General features: G+C 39.9%; 1 protein-coding gene across 1 annotated transcript; it reads right to left on the bottom strand.

Moving 5' to 3' along the window:
- LOC134823325 (DNA ligase 3-like) lies at positions 1 to 24,670 on the bottom strand. The gene is made up of 14 exons (XM_063834750.1): positions 24,599 to 24,670; positions 21,943 to 22,068; positions 18,888 to 18,959; positions 18,563 to 18,739; positions 12,155 to 12,328; positions 11,805 to 11,954; positions 11,135 to 11,378; positions 10,033 to 10,151; positions 9,677 to 9,784; positions 6,915 to 7,008; positions 6,242 to 6,583; positions 1,803 to 1,950; positions 865 to 1,031; positions 1 to 624 (listed from the first exon to the last, which is right to left on the bottom strand). Exons 1-14 carry the CDS (start codon positions 24,668 to 24,670, stop codon positions 38 to 40), a joined length of 2,580 nt encoding a protein of 859 aa, XP_063690820.1. The 3' UTR covers positions 1 to 37.

The following is a 24,670-nucleotide window of genomic DNA, read 5'->3' as shown; positions in this document are numbered from 1 at the left end:
CACTGATTTATCAGTAGCTCACTGATTTATCAGTAGCTCACTGATTTATCTTATTAACGATCCATTGTTTGGTGACTATCCTGCCGAGCTTGTCCGGTATAACTTTAGATAACACAATCACATCAGCTAACTCCTTATTAGTGACCGCCTCCCCGCCGTACGCCACCACATACCGAGATAACACCTCTTTAGCCGCTATTTTAGAGGAAACAAATATTTTGTCTCCTTTGAAGATATTTGGTAGCGGACCAAACTTGGATGAGGAACATTTTGAATGCGAAGAATTTTCATGTAATGAAGAAATGTTAGCATTGCTTCCTGGCTTTAACTTCTTCTTGGGTGACTCCTCTTTGAAGGATGTAGCAACGAGAGCCCCTCTTTTCTGAGTTACTCTAGTTTCTTTGGGTGACTCCAATAATTTGGGAACTGAAAGTTTTCCCTCTTTTATCATAAGCTGCTGGATGGCCATATCAGCCTTGTCCTGACTGGTGCGCATGAGCTGCTGGAGGCGGGGCAGGTTGGTGGCCGTGCTCCAGTCCTTGTCATCCCGGATCTTGGTTATGCGGGGGAACCTGATGCTTATCCCTGCCGCTGTGTGAACCGTGCTTTGACTGAACTCGGCTCCTGAGACAAATATAATGGAGTCAGAGATTTAGAGATTCTGAAGTTTATCTAAAAAACTACCAATAATCTATTAAATCAGCTTTAATAGAATATTACCAGTAATTATCAAGAATAATAGAATATTACCAGTAATCTATTAAATCAGCTTGTTGATAGAATATTACCAGTAATCTATTAAATCAGCTTGTTAATAGAATATTACCAGTAATCTATTAAATCAGCTTGTTAATAGAATATTACCAGTAATCTCCCAGACATCAGAGTGTTTGGGGTCCGTAACTAAAAAGTCGGGCACAATTCCTTTGTTGACATGTAGCCAGGTGGGTATAGCACTGTAGTCCCCTTTTATCTTTCTACCAGTGCGTTTCATCTTGTTGCTGTATTTCTCTAACGTGGCGTCGTCATGACTACAAAAAAAGTGTTAGAACTTTAAAGAGGACACATTTTCCCTACCTTTGCTAAACTCTTGTAGGGAACAAAAAATATATAGTAGGTAACGTTTAGTGAACATGGCGAGGAAGCTACATCGTAACTGGGCTCTTGGTGTTCATGTTGTCAAAATACATATTACGTACCGTAGATAATAATATTTCGATTTGCTATTTCTAAATGAAACAAGATTTGCGCATGATCCCCCCCCCCCCGCTCGTTACGCCATAGGCTGATAGACGGGCTCTAGATTTCCATCCACTGCCTTTTCAAGTTCCAGATATCCGATGTATTAAATATTAAAGTCACTATTGCTAACAAGCTATCACAATTTATCACAGCTTAATTTACAGTACAGTACAATATACGTCCAATCTGGCTAGGACCCGTTAGTTGACTTGGTCATTTGATTTAATGTAATATTATGTGAGTAGACCCCACCAGAAGACACTGCAACTTGCAGATTGACCAGCTTGAATCAAAAAAAGTGTTCGAAAAAAACGGCGTTATTTTGCTGAAATTTGGGCTCAGCGTCGGACTGTTTTCAAAAGCTCATGATAAATTGTATTAAAATGATGCAATCATGGAAACTTCTGGCTGCGTTGATATATAATATATATATTATATATGTATTTTTGTATTTTAAAATAATCGAAATAAAGTTACAAAAACAAGGGGAAAATTTTTAAAAACCATAAAATCCCAAAAAAAGCCAACCCAACTGACCCGTTGCCTACAACCCAACTGACCCGTTGCCTACTTTACAGACAGTTTTCCAGGAGTTAGAAGCAGGCGAGAAGCAGCCCATGAGGAATATAGAGCACATGCCGCCCTTGTTACCAGTACCTAGATATCCTCCTAGCACCACCAAGTCTGCACTGTCAGCCATAGCTCCGCCTGGACACAGTTATCACATTGAGTCACAGGTCATCTGGTCCTGGTCACAGGTCACAGGTCACAGGTCATCTGGTTACTTATATACTGGACACAGTTATCACATTGAGTCACAGGTCATCTGGTCCTGGTCACTACTCACAGTTATCACATTGAGTCACAGGTCATCTGGTCCTGGTCATCTGGTCCTGGTCATCTAGTCACTCATATACAGGGTCAGTAATCATTGGTCACAGGTCACTACTCACTTATATATACAGGGTCAGTAATCATTGGTCACAGGTCACTACTCACTTATATATACAGGGTCAGTAATCATTGGTCACAGGTCACTACTCACTTATATACAGGGTCAGTCATCATTGGTAACAGGTCACTACTCACTTATATACAGGGTCAGTAATCAGGTCACTACTCACTTATATACAGGGTCAGTAATCATCTGGTCCTGGTCATCTAGTCACTCATATACAGGGTCAGTAATCATTGGTCACAGGTCACTACTCACTTATATATACAGGGTCAGTAATCATTGGTCACAGGTCACTACTCACTTATATACAGGGTCAGTCATTTTTTTTTTTGTTGGGGACCGGCCCGAAGTACCAGCCAATGTTTACTCAAAAAATAATATATATAATAAGTGTTATCAATTCAAACTCAAAACTCATACAAGATTAGATCTCATTAAAACGATTAAAATGTATATAATAGAGCTTGTCGAACAAAACATAGCTGAGCACATTTAAAGTTGCCTTTAGTTGAAATTATCATATTAATATGCTTTTAGAGTTGTTAGAGTGGAAACAGGCGCATAGCTACTGCTAGCTAGCTATTCCAAAATTTAAAAAAAAAAAAAAAAAAAAAAAAAAAAAAAAAAAAAAAATTTAACGACTGTTATCAGTCGCATAGCGTCATGCCGTTTTTGCTGGCGAATTGATGGCAGTGTAACTGAGATGGTATGCAGTGAAATTGATTCTGTGATGGCGTGCTTATGGGACAGAGTTATTATTAGCATTACGGTTGATGTTGCGCTCTGATTTCCTTAGTCCCGTAATATTGTATAACATAAAGTTAGGCCATTCGTCTGCAATGCCCTCGTTTTGTTGATCAATGAGCATGTTTTTTATGCACCTTTTGTAGATGTTAAGGTTGAATAGACTTGGCAAGGAAGTTGCTGCGACACTATATCTGTTTATTGCTAATAGTGGACCTTTGTAGAATACTGAATTATTGTAAGGGTGTTTACCGTATTCATCTGACCATAAAGTTGTAAGACTCGAATCCGGATCGGCGACGTTAAATATTGGTGCACTGTTAGGTATTGTTTTCTTTATAGAGGGAGGCACTAGACTTGGGAAGTTTTTTAGCTTATGTATAAAAACTAATGCGTTCTTCACGATGATACTTTGAACTGTCAATATTTTGTGTACATAGAAACCAGACTTGGTACTTGCTGGTGGTGTACCATCTTTGTACCAGTAATTAACAAAACCTGGTAGTATTGCTCTAAGACCCATTTTCTGTTTAACAAATAGTGTTTCTATATGGGATTTGGCAGCAAAACCCCAGACGAGGGAGCAGTAATTAAGGTGAGACTGCACAAAGCTGTGATATATTTGTAAACGTGCTTCCAGAGGCAAATATTTTTTAAGTTTGTACATGACTCCAATGTATCTGGCCATTTTCATTTTCATGGCAGAAATATGTTGCGACCAGTTCAGTTTGTTATCTATTATAACACCTAAGAAACGGGCTTCTGTTTTTCTTTCGATTGTGACACCAGAAATTACTACATCGCGATAAATGAGGTTTCTTTGTCGAGAAAAGATCATATAATTCGTTTTTTTAAGATTTAGAGCTAATCCGTTGCTATCTACCCATTTAACTAAGACATCGCTAAGAATTTTGAGCTTATCATAAACCTCGTTTATATTTTCTCCTGTTAAGAAAATGTTTGCATCATCTGCGTACATGATGAAATTAGCTATTTCTGATATTTGAGGAAGATCGTTTATGTAGATTATAAAAAGGAGAGGTCCCAAAATTGAACCTTGGGGTACACCGTAAATAATTGGATTGGCTGGGGATTCAGAGGATCCAATTGATACAAACTGGTTTCTGTTCATAAGATATGATTTAAACCAGTTTAAAGCTAGACCTCTTATGCCATAGTGCTCGAGCTTATTCAGGAGTATGGAGTGATCCACAAGGTCAAAGGCTTTGCTAAAGTCAATCAAAAGGAGCAAAGTAACTTGCTTTTTAGACATTGAATTGAGGATTCTGTCTTTAGCATTAAGAAGTGCATGTTCACAAGACCTACCTGGGCGGAAGCCGTATTGATTTTCACAAAGAATATTGTAGGTATCCAAGAAATTTATGACTCTATTGTGCATAAGCTTTTCGTAGACTTTTGAGAAAGTGGCAAGTAGAGATATCGGTCTGTAATTTTTGATGTCAGTTTTAGATCCACCTTTATGTACAGGAACTACTTTTGCCGTTTTCAAGGCTTGAGGAAAGACCCCTTGTTCGAACGAGCTGTTAACAACGTGGGCCAATACAGTGGTAAAATTATGACAGCTGTTGGCAATTTTGAGTGGTTGGATTTTGGTGTCAAGAGTAGCTTTATTCTTAAATAGGTTAATAACGTCTTGAACTTCGGTAGTTGTGACTGGTTTTATGTAGATACTATTTGGAGAAGGGTTACGTAGTGTCCCCTGGGCCCCACCAGGATCGAAAGTGGTCCTACTACTAATTTCAGATTTAATTTTTGGAGCGATGTTTGAGAAGTGATCATTAAATTTTTCTGCTACTGCTGCCGGAGTGCTGACTTGTCCGTTTTCGTCCGACAGTTTTATCGATGTAGGTTTGGCTGGTTTCCTATTCAGAAGTCCGTTAATCATCTGCCACTGCTTCTTAGAATTATCTTTGTGTTGTTCAAAGAATTTTTTGTAGTGTATGTTTTTGGCTTTGTCAACGTGTTTGGTGCAAAACTTTTTCAAACGGTCATATTTTCATTGGTAACAGGTCACTACTCACTTATATACAGGGTCAGTAATCATTGGTAACAGGTCACTACTCACTTATATACAGGGTAATTAATCATTGGTCACAGGTCACTACTCATTGGTCACAGGTCACTACTCACTCATTGGTCACAGGTCACTACTCACTTATATATACAGGATCAGTAATCATTGGTCACAGGTCACTACTCACTTATATACAGGGTCAGTAATCATTGGTCACAGGTCACTACTCACTTATATACAGGGTCAGTAATCATCTGGTCCTGGTCACTACTCACTCATATACAGGGTCAGTAATCATTGGTCACAGGTCACTACTCACTTATATACAGGGTCAGTAATCATTGGTCACAGGTCACTACTCACTTATATACAGGGTCAGTAATTATTGGTCACAGGTCACTACTCACTTATATACAGGGTCAGTAATCATTGGTCACAGGTCACTACTCACTTATATATACAGGGTCAGTAATCATTGGTCACAGGTCACTACTCACTTATATACAGGGTCAGTAATCATTGGTCACAGGTCACTACTCAATTATATATACAGGGTCAGTAATCATTGGTCACAGGTCACTACTCACTTATATACAGGGTCAGTAATCATTGGTCACAGGTCACTACTCACTTATATACAGGGTCAGTAATCATTGGTCACAGGTCACTACTCACTTATATACAGGGTCAGTAATCATTGGTCACAGGTCACTACTCAATTATATATACAGGGTCAGTAATCATTGGTCACAGGTCACTACTCACTTATATACAGGGTCAGTAATTATTGGTCACAGGTCACTACTTACTTATATATACAGGATCAGTAATCATTGGTCACAGGTCACTACTCACTTATATACAGGGTCAGTAATTATTGGTCACAGGTCACTACTTACTTATATATACAGGATCAGTAATCATTGGTCACAGGTCACTACTCACTTATATACAGGGTCAGTAATCATTGGTCACAGGTCACTACTCACTTATATACAGGGTCAGTAATTATTGGTCACAGGTCACTACTTACTTATATATACAGGATCAGTAATCATTGGTCACAGGTCACTACTCACTTATAAACAGGATCTGTAATCATTGGTCACAGGTCACTACTTACTTATATACAGGGTCAGTAATCATTGGTCACAGGTCACTACTTACTTAACATTATTTGAAATTTTGATCAAAATATCATATCAAATTTATGTTGAATGAATGAACAATACTCATTACCCTAGATGATTATAAAGCTGAACCTTGTAGGTAGTCCTTCTTGACTTTGAGCCAGTGCCGCGCCCCAGGCTTGTAAGTGGTGTTAATACCTTTCAGAACCAGACCTTCCAGTCCCTCTCTTAACACGTGTGATATCATCCCTGCCAGCTCACTTGCCGTCTTTATCAACTGCATCTCACTGAGCATCACTCTATTGGGTATCTCTGTGATACTCTCCCTCAGAATTTCTCTTCTTTTCTTTATAGGCTCGTTCACTAAACTCTTCCCGTTAAGCAGTAAGATATCGAATACAAACAAGCACACGCTCGCTGCTTTAAACGCACTTTTCTTGTGAATACCAAGCGTTCCAAACGGCAGTGGTTTTCCTGTTATTGTATCGTTTCAGATGAATTTTGAGGGAAATTAAATGTTCATTATGTGTATTATAATATATAATTTAAAACTCTGGAGTCTGGATTTATGACACAATTACGGAGTTCCAAATATATGGTGAGTAGTATAATAGTGTGACATACTCCAAAGTAAGTGGAGCTTACTTTGAACAAAAATCCAAGCTCATATTCTATAAGTAAACATAATACTACTATATTTTACACAATACTACTATATTTTACTAACTAGTAGTGTACTTTATTATATTATGTGTATTTTACTAACTAGTAGTGTACTCTATTATATTATGTGTATTTTACTTACCAGTAATATTATCAACTAGTAGCACCTCACAATCCAGAATGATATCCTGACCTGTAGGGAAGGCTTTAGGAACAGACTCTGTCAGATCTGCTACCTGCGGGGTTAACTTGTTAATAAACTAATTAATAAGTTATTCATTATTTAATAAGTTATGAACTTATTCATTATTTAATAAATTATGAACTAATTCATAATTCAATAAATTTTGAACTATTTTTATTTATTGGGGGACTGGTTTATTAATATTAACCAGCCAATGTTTATTCGAATACAGTATCTTTATTATATAATAATTATCTATATTATAATTCAAAAGATTATGTCTGTCTGTCTGTACGACCACCCTCGTGCAAATTTGATGAGAAATATGAAGTTGCACAGTAATTATGGTAACGGTGGTGAACGTGCACGTGCAAAGATTTGTGAGCCGGTGGAAGCTAGAAAGTGCAGCATTCAGAGGTTGCTAAAAAGAGCCACAATTATCACGTGCTAGTACAGTGGCAGCTGGGAAGAGCCGGCACGGAGGCAGCTAGAAGCAGGCACGGAGGCAGCTAGAAGCAGGCACGGAGGCAGCTAGAAGCCGGCACGGAGGCAGCTAGAAGCAGGCACGGAGGCAGCTAGGAGCAGGCACGGAGGCAGCTAGAAGCAGGCACGGAGGCAGCTAGAAGCAGGCATGGAGGCAGCTAGAAGCAGGCACGGAGGCAGCTAGGAGCAGGCACGGAGGCAGCTAGAAGCCGGCACGGAGGCAGCTAGAAGCAGGCACGGAGGCAGCTAGAAGCAGGCACGGAGGCAGCTAGGAGAAGGCACGGAGGCAGCTAGAAGCAGGCACGGAGGCAGCTAGAAGCAGGCACGAAGGCAGCTAGAAGCAGGCACGGAGGCAGCTAGAAGCAGGCACGGAGGCAGCTAGAAGCAGGCACGGAGGCAGCTAGAAGCAGGCACGGAGGCAGCTAGAAGCAGGCACGGAGGCAGCTAGAAGCAGGCACGGAGGCAGCTAGAAGCAGGCACGGAGGCCTGCTTACCTTGTGAAGTTGTACCTTGTGAGCCATGACGGGTTTAAGACTGCGTGAGTAGAACTGGAACTGGGACCCTTGTTTGTGAAGCTGTACCTTGTGAGCCATGACGGGTTTAAGACTGCGTGAGTAGAACTGGAACTGGGACCCTTGTTTGTGAAGCTGTACCTTGTGAGCCATGACGGGTTTAAGACTGCGTGAGTAGAACTGGAGCTGGGACCCTTGTTTGTGAAGCTGTACCTTGTGAGCCATGACGGGTTTAAGACTGCGTGAGTAGAACTGGAACTGGGACCCTTGTTTGTGAAGCTGTACCTTGTGAGCCATGACGGGTTTAAGACTGCGTGAGTAGAACTGGAGCTGAGACCCTTGTTTGTGAAGCTGTACCTTGTGAGCCATGACGGGTTTAAGACTGCGTGAGTAGAACTGGAACTGGGACCCTTGTTTGTGAAGCTGTACCTTGTGAGCCATGACGGGTTGAAGACTGCGTGAGTAGAACTGGAACTGGGACCCTTGTTTGTGAAGCTGTACCTTGTGAGCCATGACGGGTTTAAGACTGCGTGAGTAGAACTGGAACTGGGACCCTTGTTTGTGAAGCTGTACCTTGTGAGCCATGACGGGTTTAAGACTGCGTGAGTAGAACTGGAACTGGGACCCTTGTTTGTGAAGCTGTACCTTGTGAGCCATGACGGGTTTAAGACTGCGTGAGTAGAACTGGAGCTGAGACCCTTGTTTGTGAAGCTGTACCTTGTGAGCCATGACGGGTTTAAGACTGCGTGAGTAGAACTGGAACTGGGACCCTTGTTTGTGAAGCTGTACCTTGTGAGCCATGACGGGTTTAAGACTGCGTGAGTAGAACTGGAACTGGGACCCTTGTTTGTGAAGCTGTACCTTGTGAGCCATGACGGGTTTAAGACTGCGTGAGTAGAACTGGAACTGGGACCCTTGTTTGTGAAGCTGTACCTTGTGAGCCATGACGGGTTTAAGACTGCGTGAGTAGAACTGGAACTGGGAGCCTTGTTTGTGAAGCTGTACCTTGTGAGCCATGACGGGTTTAAGACTGCGTGAGTAGAACTGGAACTGGGACCCTTGTTTGTGAAGCTGTACCTTGTGAGCCATGACGGGTTTAAGACTGCGTGAGTAGAACTGGAACTGGGACCCTTGTTTGTGAAGCTGTACCTTGTGAGCCATGACGGGTTTAAGACTGCGTGAGTAGAACTGGAACTGGGACCCTTGTTTGTGAAGCTGTACCTTGTGAGCCATGACGGGTTTAAGACTGCGTGAGTAGAACTGGAACTGGGACCCTTGTTTGTGAAGCTGTACCTTGTGAGCCATGACGGGTTTAAGACTGCGTGAGTAGAACTGGAACTGGGACCCTTGTTTGTGAAGCTGTACCTTGTGAGCCATGACGGGTTTAAGACTGCGTGAGTAGAACTGGAACTGGGACCCTTGTTTGTGAAGCTGTACCTTGTGAGCCATGACGGGTTTAAGACTGCGTGAGTAGAACTGGAACTGGGACCCTTGTTTGTGAAGCTGTACCTTGTGAGCCATGACGGGTTTAAGACTGCGTGAGTAGAACTGGAACTGGGACCCTTGTTTGTGAAGCTGTACCTTGTGAGCCATGACGGGTTTAAGACTGCGTGAGTAGAACTGGAACTGGGACCCTTGTTTGTGAAGCTGTACCTTGTGAGCCATGACGGGTTTAAGACTGCGTGAGTAGAACTGGAACTGGGACCCTTGTTTGTGAAGCTGTACCTTGTGAGCCATGACGGGTTTAAGACTGCGTGAGTAGAACTGGAACTGGGACCCTTGTTTGTGAAGCTGTACCCGCTCTCCGTCGTACTTTATCTCACTGTACATTCCCTGGGGGTTGCTCATTAATTGGTCAGTTAAATTAACCAATCAACATACAAAATTACATAAAATTTAATGTTATCTGCACTTTAAAATGTTGTCAAAGCATGTATATGATTCATGGGCCATGGCACTTGAATTTGGGAAAATTTTTGGGGTTGCTTTGATTTCTTTTTGGAAATATTATCATAGTGAATATTATATTTTGCAATTGTGCAATAATCGTTTAACAATAGTTAAACGATTATTATTATTACCTCAGGACATTTGCCAAGAGCTTGAGCGATTGATCTGCAAGCTTCAGCCAGCATGGGTCTGATCGGGGTCATTAGTTGTAATCCAACCCCACTGGTGTCTCCTGATTTCACCGAGCTCCCTGGATTTTGTTTGCAATTTAAACTCTAACAAGATACTCTTCATGTAGTTAGTTACGTAGGAATATAGACTTGTAGTTAGCTACGAAGGAATATAGACTTGTAGTTAGCTACGTAGGAATATAGACTTGTAGTTAGCTACGTAGGAATATAGACTTGTAGTTAGCTACGTAGGAATATAGACTTGTAGTTAGCTACGTAGGAATATAGACTTGTAGTTAGCTACGTAGGAATATAGACTTGTAGTTAGCTACGTAGGAATATAGACTTGTAGTTAGCTACGTAGGAATATAGACTTGTAGTTAGCTACGTAGGAATATAGACTTGTAGTTAGCTACGTAGGAATATAGACTTGTAGTTAGCTACGAAGGAATATAGACTTGTAGTTAGCTACGTAGGAATATAGACTTGTAGTTAGCTACGTAGGAATATAGACTTGTAGTTAGCTACGTAGGAATATAGACTTGTAGTTAGCTACGTAGGAATATAGACTTGTAGTTAGCTACGTAGGAATATAGACTTGTAGTTAGCTACGTAGGAATATAGACTTGTAGTTAGCTACGTAGGAATATAGACTTGTAGTTAGCTACGTAGGAATATAGACTTGTAGTTAGCTACGTAGGAATATAGACTTGTAGTTAGCTACGTAGGAATATAGACTTGTAGTTAGCTACGTAGGAATATAGACTTGTAGTTAGCTACGTAGGAATATAGACTTGTAGTTAGCTACGTAGGAATATAGACTTGTAGTTAGCTACGAAGGAATATAGACTTGTAGTTAGCTACGTAGGAATACAGACTTGTAGTTAGCTACGTAGGAATATAGACTTGTAGTTAGCTACGTAGGAATATAGACTTGTACACACAGCGCACCATCGGAGTGTTAATTCGGTTTACAAACCTTTATATAATATCCGTTTAACTAACCTCAAGCTCAAATAATATATAATAATAGCAAATATAATATTAAGAATGATAATAAAACCTGCTGAGCCGTATCTGTTAACCACGTCTCTGAGATCATGTGACATCTGGAAAGCTTTGTACGCTACAGGGTGTAAACCCTCTAGTATATGCTTTTCCCGGGCGTTTATTCGCAGATCTTTCTTTATTAGATACAGCAAGTACTTTAGATCTTGCGGAGTGAGGTGTTTCAGAATACTCTTGAAGTGTAGACGTTGTTCTTCCTCCTTTGTAATTGTAGCTAACTTCTCTAGAAACACATCCACCTGGGTATACGGAGTATACAGAGTAGCTATAATACTATATATATACTATTACTAGGGTATACGGAGTATACTACACATTGAGGTTTAATCAGACTGCACCTGTCTCATAGTAACACAGCTAGATTGAGGTTTAATCAGACTGCACCTGGCCTGTCTCATAGTAACACAGCTAGATTGAGGTTTAATCAGACTGCACCTGTCTCATAGTAACACAGCTAGATTGAGGTTTAATCAGACTGCACCTGTCTCATAGTAACACAGCTAGATTGAGGTTTAATCAGACTGCACCTGTCTCATAGTAACACAGCTAGATTGAGGTTTAATCAGACTGCACCTGTCTCATAGTAACACAGCTAGATTGAGGTTTAATCAGACTGCACCTGTCTCATAGTAACACAGCTAGATTGAGGTTTAATCAGACTGCACCTGTCTCATAGTAACACAGCTAGATTGAGGTTTAATCAGACTGCTCCTGATGTGGAAGACTCGTCCCGTTTCTGCAACGTCTCCTTTCTCAAGATGCTCTGACATGTCGTCCAGTGAGGAGGAGAATACAGAGGAAAGGACTTTTATCAACTGAGATGAGGCGGGGAAAGTAATGATCTACTGTGCGAAAATGGGTCGTCCAGTATGTTCGCAAAGAACAATACAAGCAATTTTTAAATGTACGTTTTCTGCAAAGTTACCATACTCAGATTGAGGGGTCGGGGGATATGATTATGAGTGTATATATTATATAGAGCGACCCCCTACAAATGAACGACTATCAGTTTCACCTGCTTGTCTTTGACATTGAAAACTCGTTTATCAACTGACGGTATCATCTGTTTCAACATCAGATATGTTTCGTCAGGGGAGCTTGGATTCTGCTTGAAGTATGATCGCACTATCTCACTCTTAGCAAGATAACTTGGCTCTGCTCTTAACTTCTCACAAAGTTTCTGTACAACCTGAAACCAATGATTTAAATCAAATATAAAAATTAATTGGATTAATTGAGCTTTACAACTTGAATCAGGTATTCTTGTCAGAATACGCCCAAGCATCATTGTCAAAACTATCGGTGTAGGAAAGTGGTACGCTGGATAGTGGATAGGACTGCTGGATTGCTTACCCGAGGAACTGACTGAAAAGAGCTTACCCGAGGAATTAAACAGGAATTAAACATGAAATGACCAAGGAGAACACTGAGTGGTGAACACTGAACTTGAGAATGATATGTGCTAGAGTGGTGAACACTGAACTTGAGAATGACATCTGCTAGAGTGGTGAACACTGAACTTGAGAATGACATGTGCTAGAGTGGTGAACACTGAACTTGAGAATGGCATGTGCTAGAGTGGTGAACACTGAACTTGAGAATGGCATGTGCTAGAGTGGTGAACACTGAACTTGAGAATGACATGTGCTAGAGTGGTGAACACTGAACTTGAGAATGACATTTGCTAGAGTGGTGAACACTGAACTTGAGAATGACATGTGCTAGAGTGGTGAACACTGAACTTGAGAATGACATGTGCTAGAGTGGTGAACACTGAACTTGAAAATGACATGTGCTAGAGTGGTGAACACTGAACTTGAGAATGACATGTGCTAGAGTGGTGAACACTGAACTTGAGAATGACATGTGCTAGAGTGGTGAACACTGAACTTGAGAATTACATTTGCTAGAGTGGTGAACACTGAACTTGAGAATGACATGTGCTAGAGTGGTGAACACTGAACTTGAGAATGATATGTGCTAGAGTGGTGAACACTGAACTTGAGAATGAAATGTGCTAGAGAGCTAGAGTGGTGAACACTGAACTTGAGAATGACATGTGCTAGAGTGGTGAACACTGAACTTGAGAATGACATGTGCTAGAGTGGTGAACACTGAACTTGAGAATTACATTTGCTAGAGTGGTGAACACTGAACTTGAGAATGACATGTGCTAGAGTGGTGAACACTGAACTTGAGAATGACATGTGCTAGAGTGGTGAACACTGAACTTGAGAATGACATGTGCTAGAGTGGTGAACACTGAACTTGAAAATGACATGTGCTAGAGTGGTGAACACTGAACTTGAGAATGACATGTGCTAGAGTGGTGAACAGGGAACTTGAGAATGACATGTGCTAGAGTGGTGAACACTGAACTTGAGAATGACATGTGCTAGAGTGGTGAACACTGAACTTGAGAATGACATGTGCTAGAGTGGTGAACAGGGAACTTGAGAATGACATGTGCTAGAGTGGTGAACACTGAACTTGAGAATGATATGTGCTAGAGTGGTGAACACTGAACTTGAGAATGACATGTGCTAGAGTGGTGAACACTGAACTTGAGAATGACATGTGCTAGAGTGGTGAACACTGAACTTGAGAATGACATGTGCTAGAGTGGTGAACAGGGAACTTGAGAATGACATGTGCTAGAGTGGTGAACACTGAACTTGAGAATGACATGTGCTAGAGTGGTGAACACTGAACTTGAGAATTACATTTGCTAGAGTGGTGAACACTGAACTTGAGAATGACATGTGCTAGAGTGGTGAACACTGAACTTGAGAATGACATGTGCTAGAGTGGTGAACACTGAACTTGAGAATTACATTTGCTAGAGTGGTGAACACTGAACTTGAGAATGACATGTGCTAGAGTGGTGAACACTGAACTTGAGAATGACATGTGCTAGAGTGGTGAACACTGAACTTGAGAATGACATGTGCTAGAGTGGTGAACACTGAACTTGAAAATGACATGTGCTAGAGTGGTGAACACTGAACTTGAGAATGATATGTGCTAGAGTGGTGAACACTGAACTTGAGAATGAAATGTGCTAGAGTGGTGAACACTGAACTTGAGAATGACATGTGCTAGAGTGGTGAACACTGAACTTGAGAATGACATGTGCTAGAGTGGTGAACACTGAACTTGAGAATTACATTTGCTAGAGTGGTGAACACTGAACTTGAGAATGACATGTGCTAGAGTGGTGAACACTGAACTTGAGAATGACATGTGCTAGAGTGGTGAACACTGAACTTGAGAATGACATGTGCTAGAGTGGTGAACACTGAACTTGAGAATGACATGTGCTAGAGTGGTGAACACTGAACTTGAGAATGATATGTGCTAGAGTGGTGAACACTGAACTTGAGAATGACATGTGCTAGAGTGGTGAACACTGAACTTGAGAATGATATGTGCTAGAGTGGTGAACACTGAACTTGAGAATTACATGTGCTAGAGTGGTGAACACTGAACTTGAGAATGACATGTGCTAGAGTGGTGAACACTGAACTTGAGAATGACATGTGCTAGAGTGGTGAACACTGAACTTGAGAATTACATTTGCTAGAGTGGTGAACACTGAACTTGAGAATGACATGTGCTAGAGTGGTGAACACTGAACTTGAGAATGACATGTGCTAGAGTGGTGAACACTGAACTTGAGAATGACATGTGCTAGAGTGGTGAACACTGAACTTGAAAATGACATGTGCTAGAGTGGTGAACACTGAACTTGAGAATGACATCTGCTAGAGTGGTGAACACTGAACTTGAAAATGACATGTGCTAGAGTGGTGAACACTGAACTTGAGAATGACATGTGCTAGAGTGGTGAACACTGAACTTGAGAATGATATGTGCTAGAGTGGTGAACACTGAACTTGAGAATGATATGTGCTAGAGTGGTGAACACTGAACTTGAGAATTACATGTGCTAGAGTGGTGAACACTGAACTTGAGAATGACATGTGCTAGAGTGGTGAACACTGAACTTGAGAATGACATGTGCTAGAGTGGTGAACACTGAACTTGAGAATTACATTTGCTAGAGTGGTGAACACTGAACTTGAGAATGACATGTGCTAGAGTGGTGAACACTGAACTTGAGAATGACATGTGCTAGAGTGGTGAACACTGAACTTGAGAATGACATGTGCTAGAGTGGTGAACACTGAACTTGAAAATGACATGTGCTAGAGTGGTGAACACTGAACTTGAGAATGACATCTGCTAGAGTGGTGAACACTGAACTTGAAAATGACATGTGCTAGAGTGGTGAACACTGAACTTGAGAATGACATGTGCTAGAGTGGTGAACACTGAACTTGAGAATGACATGTGCTAGAGTGGTGAACACTGAACTTGAGAATTACATTTGCTAGAGTGGTGAACACTGAACTTGAGAATGACATGTGCTAGAGTGGTGAACACTGAACTTGAAAATGACATGTGCTAGAGTGGTGAACACTGAACTTGAGAATGACATGTGCTAGAGTGGTGAACACTGAACTTGAGAATTACATTTGCTAGAGTGGTGAACACTGAACTTGAGAATGACATGTGCTAGAGTGGTGAACACTGAACTTGAGAATGACATGTGCTAGAGTGGTGAACACTGAACTTGAAAATGACATGTGCTAGAGTGGTGAACACTGAACTTGAGAATGACATGTGCTAGAGTGGTGAACACTGAACTTGAGAATTACATTTGCTAGAGTGGTGAACACTGAACTTGAGAATGACATGTGCTAGAGTGGTGAACACTGAACTTGAGAATGGCATGTGCTAGAGTGGTGAACACTGAACTTGAGAATGACATGTGCTAGAGTGGTGAACACTGAACTTGAGAATGACATGTGCTAGAGTGGTGAACACTGAACTTGAGAATGACATGTGCTAGAGTGGTGAACACTGAACTTGAGAATTACATTTGCTAGAGTGGTGAACACTGAACTTGAGAATGACATGTGCTAGAGTGGTGAACACTGAACTTGAGAATGACATGTGCTAGAGTGGTGAACACTGAACTTGAGAATGACATGTGCTAGAGTGGTGAACACTGAACTTGAGAATGACATGTGCTAGAGTGGTGAACACTGAACTTGAGAATGACATGTGCTAGAGTGGTGAACACTGAACTTGAGAATTACATTTGCTAGAGTGGTGAACACTGAACTTGAGAATGACATGTGCTAGAGTGGTGAACACTGAACTTGAGAATTACATTTGCTAGAGTGGTGAACACTGAACTTGAGAATGACATGTGCTAGAGTGGTGAACACTGAACTTGAGAATGAAATGTGCTAGAGTGGTGAACACTGAACTTGAGAATGACATGTGCTAGAGTGGTGAACACTGAACTTGAGAATGACATGTGCTAGAGTGGTGAACACTGAACTTGAGAATTACATTTGCTAGAGTGGTGAACACTGAACTTGAGAATGACATGTGCTAGAGTGGTGAACACTGAACTTGAGAATGATATGTGCTAGAGTGGTGAACACTGAACTTGAGAATTACATTTGCTAGAGTGGTGAACACTGAACTTGAGAATGACATGTGCTAGAGTGGTGAACACTGAACTTGAAAATGACATGTGCTAAAGTGGTGAACACTGAACTTGAGAATGACATCTGCTAGAGTGGTGAACACTGAACTTGAAAATGACATTTGCTAGAGTGGTGAACACTGAACTTGAGAATGACATGTGCTAGAGTGGTGAACACTGAACTTGAGAATGACATGTGCTAGAGTGGTGAACACTGAACTTGAGAATGACATGTGCTAGAGTGGTGAACACTGAACTTGAGAATGACATGTGCTAGAGTGGTGAACACTGAACTTGAAAATGACATGTGCTAGAGTGGTGAACACTGAACTTGAGAATGAAATGTGCTAGAGTGGTGAACACTGAACTTGAGAATGACATGTGCTAGAGTGGTGAACACTGAACTTGAGAATGACATGTGCTAGAGTGGTGAACACTGAACTTGAGAATTACATTTGCTAGAGTGGTGAACACTGAACTTGAGAATTACATGTGCTAGAGTGGTGAACACTGAACTTGAGAATGACATGTGCTAGAGTGGTGAACACTGAACTTGAGAATGACATGTGCTAGAGTGGTGAACACTGAACTTGAGAATGACATGTGCTAGAGTGGTGAACACTGAACTTGAGAATTACATTTGCTAGAGTGGTGAACACTGAACTTGAGAATGACATGTGCTAGAGTGGTGAACACTGAACTTGAGAATGATATGTGCTAGAGTGGTGAACACTGAACTTGAGAATTACATTTGCTAGAGTGGTGAACACTGAACTTGAGAATGACATGTGCTAGAGTGGTGAACACTGAACTTGAAAATGACATGTGCTAAAGTGGTGAACACTGAACTTGAGAATGACATCTGCTAGAGTGGTGAACACTGAACTTGAAAATGACATTTGCTAGAGTGGTGAACACTGAACTTGAGAATGACATGTGCTAGAGTGGTGAACACTGAACTTGAGAATGACATGTGCTAGAGTGGTGAACACTGAACTTGAGAATGACATGTGCTAGAGTGGTGAACACTGAACTTGAGAATTACATTTGCTAGAGTGGTGAACACTGAACTTGAGAATGACATGTGCTAGAGTGGTGAACACTGAACTTGAGAATGATATGTGCTAGAGTGGTGAACACTGAACTTGAGAATTACATTTGCTAGAGTGGTGAACACTGAACTTGAGAATGACATGTGCTAGAGTGGTGAACACTGAACTTGAAAATGACATGTGCTAAAGTGGTGAACACTGAACTTGAGAATGACATCTGCTAGAGTGGTGAACACTGAACTTGAAAATGACATTTGCTAGAGTGGTGAACACTGAACTTGAGAATGACATGTGCTAGAGTGGTGAACACTGAACTTGAGAATGACATGTGCTAGAGTGGTGAACACTGAACTTGAGAATGACATGTGCTAGAGTGGTGAACACTGAACTTGAAAATGACATGTGCTAGAGTGGTGAACACTGAACTTGAGAATGAAATGTGCTAGAGTGGTGAACACTGAACTTGAGAATGACATGTGCTAGAGTGGTGAACACTGAACTTGAGAATGACATGTGCTAGAGTGGTGAACACTGAACTTGAGAATTACATTTGCTAGAGTGGTGAACACTGAACTTGAGAATGACATGTGCTAGAGTGGTGAACACTGAACTTGAGAATGACATGTGCTAGAGTGGTGAACACTGAACTTGAGAATGACATGTGCTAGAGTGGTGAACACTGAACTTGAAAATGACATGTGCTAGAGTGGTGAACACTGAACTTGAGAATGACATGTGCTAGAGTGGTGAACACTGAACTTGAGAATGACATTTGCTAGATTTGATGTAACAATAAGATTTCACTGACCAGGAAGAGTCTGTCAGTTGCTCCGTTCACATGTGAGTTATTTTCTTTAGACGCTGGTGTAGACTTTGTCAGTTTACTTTGAACAATAGCTACAGGTACTGCAGCAGCTTTAGCTTTAGAGGGTGCTTTAGACTCTTTCCTTGTGGCAAGGTAGTTCTTGATGAGGTGTTCGATAACCTGCAATATGAAACATTCTAAATATCAGATTCGAGTAAAATTAAGTTTTAATGCAAGATCTACACCCCCCCTCCCCCGTGCTGGGTTTTATGCTAGGTAACAGCAAGTTTTGTGCTGGGTAACATCTTAAATTCAAACCACTTCTTACATCTTGATCTTTTGACTTTAGTAGATCGAAATGTTCAATGTCGTCCGAGGATTCTATCTTTTTTGTGGTTGCCTGATAAATTGTTAAATTAAAACTTCATTTAACTCAAGAAAACAACAAATTTTTTTCAAGAAAACAACAAATTTTTATTTAAATCAATTATAGCAACAATTTGAAAAACTTTAAAGCTCTTCTATTACCATGGAATATACTACGGGTATGGTGACTTGGGCTATTGAGTTGTTAAGTAGATTAAGATTAGTAAACCTGCACTTGCATTGTATATTTTATAAAAACTAGAAATTAGGCTTCACGGTAAAATGGAGAAGCAGGCTGATCTTGGAGAGAGCAGACCGTAAAGTTTACGCACCCACCAGGGCTACCTACCTACCCCAGTTGTTCTTTTTGGTTTATCAGCTTGTATTGTTATATTTATGGACCCCAAGTCACCACACTAAGAAGGAGTATGTAAAAAAAAAAATAATAATAATAATAATAAATTAAGTTAATATCATCATATCTGTTTAAAACAGTAAAAGTCAAGTTGAGGATTGACTTTCCTAGTTAATTTAAAGGTTCAAACGTTTGGGAATATAATAATGTTGGTATTTGTATCTGCTGCAGCAATAATATCGAAATATCATTTGTCTAGAAAATTTTCGCCACTTCAATAGATATTGGGTCGGCAATTTGGTGAGTGAGTGATGAAATGGTTTGGTCTGTGATTGAGTGAGGGGCGATGTGAAAGTTGTGGTAAGTCCAGGTTTAAATGACATTCACTAACTGATGGGGAAAGGTTAATATAATAAAATCGATGTACAAAATAAAATTAGATGAAGACCATTTACACAATATGTATTTTGAAAGCTCCCACCAAATATAAAATGAATATTTTAGCCATAATTTCACAGTGCTGGCAAGCGAAACCAGGGTTTATTTATAACATTACATCAATATTAATTAACATGTTATATTCCTCGAATGAGTGATCATAGCAAGCCATGGCCATATCAGAAAGAATTTTCTCAATCTGCATAATTTGGGAAAAAAGGTAAATTGGTGTTGAGAGAAAAAATTTGACAGTTCCCTACTAGAAACATAATATTGTGACAAAGTCAAAGATGTCTTTTTCCGTTCAGAAATTATGAAAAAAAATTAAAATTAAAAGGTCCCCAGTTAATGAGCTATTTTTTGGCAGGGGGCGGGATTTCATAAGTACACTACTGTACCTAGTTTTATTCCCTGAAGTTAACCATAGTATAAGTACTATACTGTACCTGGTTTTATTGAAGTAAACCATAGTATAAGTACTATACTGTACCTGGTTTTATTGAAGTAAACCATAGTATAAGTACTGATTTGATTTGAAACTTTTACAAAATAGCAAATATACAAATGTACAGCAATTCGAACAAACATATAAAATGGGCCGAAATGTATAAATGCTAAAAAGCGTGGGTCAGTGAAACAAGTACAGAGGACAACTTTCAGAACAGAAGTTTTTTGGCCGCCCAAAGTCTCAATAACATCACCTCCACCTAGTAATAAAATTATGAAACGTGAAAAGTGTGAAACAATCAAATAATATTGTATTTATATAATATAATTGTCTCTCAAATACAGATAACGTCCGTAAACTCTTAAAATACTCCTACAAGTACATATTATATTGATCGGTGTCCGAGAAACATGAATTACGTCATCATGGTGCCTTCTTAACACGGCTACAGACCTTCCCGTTACGGATGTAGTGGAGATGAGTCTGTTCAGCCCTCTTCTTCTTCAGGTCAGTTACCACGTTCTTCCTTGCTGCACGCTCTTCACTGGATCTATCAGGACAGATCCATACATCTTTGTGTGCATCAGCCATCCTCAGTCTCCCTGTTTTCATCAGAATTTGATGAACTGCTGTTGAGCTTGGGACGGTGATCTTGACTGGTCGGATAGCCGTGATACCTGGCCTCTTCCAGCCGACTCTAGTCGCTTCAAAATGAGGTTTCTCCCCGATCTCCTCCAATACTGCGGCTACCAGAGCTGGAAGCTGTTCTCCCTCTTCTTCTTTCAGTCCAAACACTATCAGATTCTTGCTCCTGTCCTCCTCTGCAGCCACACTCTTCATAACATTCTTCAGAATTTTACTGTTGCAGACCGCGCCATTTGTGCTGTTCTTTTGTACAGCGGCACTGTAGCTCTTAATCCCTGTCTCCACCGTTGTTTGTACTGTCTCTTCAACTGACGTCTTAAACAACTGTAGTTGTTCGTCCTTCTGCACTAGCAACTGGTCCTGCAACCTGACCATCTTTTCCTTGTCTGCTAGTGCTTCCGTCTTGAGGCACTCAACGATTTCCATCATAGCGCTCATCTGACTACTCTGCCGTCGTACGAGGTCTGCTGCTTGCATAACCCATTCTGCCATATACCTTTTATAGATAGACGGAGACATGAGAATTTCTTGGTCCATATCTCCACGAATTTCGAAGTTTTCTAATTTCAGTAGACTTGCCATCGAAGTGAACCATCTATCAGCACAGCCCTCTACATCTTCCTTTTCTTCATAGTTGAAATCCTTGAGTTTCTTCTGAGATCGGGTCAAATGTAGATCATCCTCCGTGGTGTACATTGTATAGTAATGTACAAGTATACACACGCAAAGGCTTACTACGCGGTAGCAGCAAACTGAACTTATCGCAAAGTTACAAAAGATAAGAGAGCTTGATAATTGCAACGTAAGCTACACACACTACACACACTCTGTACACTATACTGTACCTAGTTTTATTGAAGTAAACCATAGTATAAGTACTATACTGGACCTTGTTTTATTCCCCGATCGATACTTTTTTCGAAATTTCGTGAATTTCGTGGTTGACGTATTCAGCTTAAAAGCTATTTTTGTTACATTGAATTACTAGAAAAAACCACTTGTTTGTGAGTATGACCAATAGATTTCAATAATTTTAGAAATCAACATTTTCATGGTCACCTTTTTGAAGTAGTAGACCAGAGTCCACTAAGTAAAATTCAAGTCTATATTTAATTATAAACACATACCTACCCTGGCCCTGGCAAAAGTTTCAAAAACACATTTCGGGTGGTGCCAGTCAGTCATCAAGCCACCATCATCACTAAACGGATTGGTTTTTAATTTCGCAATCCTTACTTCAGCCTTTTCTATTTTTATCTGAAAATAAATTATTCGATTGGAATTATAATTAGAATTAAATTTACACAGCAATACAATAAGACTTCAATCTGCTGCAGGACATTCACATCAGTTAAAAACTGTTAATAGAGTACCCTTCTAAGGACATCAAAACATTGTTTTATCTTTGCATAAGTAATATTTTTTGGTGTTCAGTAATGAACACCAAATGTTCATTACTGTACTATGTTCAGTCATCACATAGTACATTTCCAAAGGTAAAACACATCCTTACACTTTTTAATGCTTTTTTAGGCTATTTTACACTACACATTTTTACATTTTTGCCTTTTTTTATGTATGGTGTAAAAAAGTGTAGGTGATTTATGTATGGTGTAAAAAAGTGAAAGTAACCAGTTACTTTCATGCCCGTAGTTTAATGTTAATAATATAAAAATATAGTCGTGATAATTCGGTCAGAAATACACAGGGGACCCTGCTACTTAACAAAAACTCTGAAACACCTTATAGTTATCACAGAGCTGGAGTGTAGAAATAGTCAAAGCTATCGTTTATTTCATATGATGAGACACATCAAACATAAAATATGAGAATTACATTATATATTATATCTATACTAATAATCCCAATAAATTTGTAGGTGTGAGTGTACAGTTTAATCAAGAAAACGGTAAGAGATATGGGACTGGTTTTTTCGGTATAGTTTCGACAAAACTCTAACAAAGCCAATAAGCACATTTTTTTAAATGTGAATGAAAAAGTTGTATTTTCCCCAAGTAAGGAGAATAAATAGGTTAAACTGGAATTGCCCCATCCCAGGGGCCACATCACCCCTAATAAACCATTAAATAGCATGGGAGACAATGCACAGCCTCGAATTGTAGTGTAATGACTTCGAATAAACCTATTTTGCCTCTAAAAAAGGACTCAGAAAACTCGATGATTTACCTCATTTTACCTCATATTTTACCTCATTTTACCTCATCCCAATTTTGCCTTTTTTTAATAACTGTATATAATTCTGACTAAAATGTCAAAGTGGGTGTTTATGTAATTTTTGTAACATTTTAATGGTTACCTTCATGCCCACAGTTTCAAGTTATTACTCACTGTACCATATCCATTAACTTGAAATGAAATGAAATAAAGCATTTTTATCCCGCTTATATCAACAATCCAAATAAAAAATAAAGATTGCCCATGTCAAAGCGGCTGGCCTCGCGATATAATCCAAAACTAGATACTCAATAATGAATATGCTAGTAACAAATACAAAAACCAAAAGTACTTAAATTTGACATTTTGAAAAAAAAATTTATCACACACGGTATTAAAAACTTATGGACGTATATCACTCATTATTATGTATCACTCTCTAACATCTTGTCCTCACTACAAATATTACCACTTCTGATATAATAGTGTTTTTTTGTGTCTTCTTTGGCTATCTGTTTCATTTCCAAGACCAACCGCTGATGGATAGCTTGATCTTCAGGTGATCGATCTGGAGATATGAAAACAGTTTTGTGATCTTCACAGTCTCAATTTTTTGGCATTTACTAATATCTGATGAACGGTACTAGAATTACCTAGCGAAACTTTGACTGGTCTCCTCTTGTCGGCTGATTTCCACCCAACCCGGATAGCTGCGAAACGTGGTTTTTCTTCAATCTGCTGAAAAATCACGTCAACTTTATCGCACAGTTTCTCTTCATCAGTCTCCTTCAAACCAAAGATGAGCACATTCCTACTGCGATCCTCTTCCGATCCAGCATTCTGTACAACCTTTTTCAAACTCTCTTCTGTAAGCACAGGTGCAGTTTTAGACACAGATCGACTGTATGACTTTATCTCAACTTGGACAGTGTCTTGAACGGCGGTCTTGACGGTGGAGTGCACGGATTCCAACTGGTTCGATTTGATTTCCAGAAGTTCAGCCTGCAGCTTAATAACAGTACTTTGCGATCGGATAAGACCGCTCTTCAACTCCTCCATATCTTTCTTGATATCCAGAAACATATTGACATGATAATCGGTAGTCTGATACGCATTATACAAATGTTTGACTAAAACTGCCTTCACTGGCTTTTTGAACGTTTCAACTGAAAACTCTGATTTATTGTCACAGTTCGTAGCTTCCGCGAGTTCAGTAACCCAATCGTTATAGGCCTGAGGCTCTTCGGTCATGCAGGTAGAGTAACCTGACAATCTTCGAAGAGTATCCCATTCATCATCATCCATCGTGTACTTGTACTTGTATAAAGTAAAAACACAGTACCCGCACAATGGCAGTTATAATGTAGCGATAAAATAGAGATAAGAGAGCTAGATTATCAACACATAACAACAACTGCAACACGCTTATTACTTATTACATACATAAGTCCTTAAAAGGGCACTATATTAACAGTTCTTAAGCTGATTTGAATGTCCTGCTCAGCAGATTAAAGCTTCTTTGGGACACCCTGTAAGGTAACAATTTTATCAAAAGGCTCTGCATGTCAATTGTCAATTGACGACGGACAGGCTATAAAAGTATGGTACATACCTTGCATTTCTTGCAAGCACTTCTGTTGGTTTTGGCATAATCACAACGAAACAAGTAATCTCTTTCGGTCAT

Source organism: Bolinopsis microptera, chromosome 11 (genome assembly GCF_026151205.1).
Source record: "Bolinopsis microptera isolate Bmic1 chromosome 11, MBARI_Bmic_1.0, whole genome shotgun sequence".
Taxonomy (NCBI): domain Eukaryota; kingdom Metazoa; phylum Ctenophora; class Tentaculata; order Lobata; family Bolinopsidae; genus Bolinopsis; species Bolinopsis microptera.
Note: the sequence above shows the minus strand (reverse complement) of the source record. Positions and strands in the feature narration are given on the sequence as shown.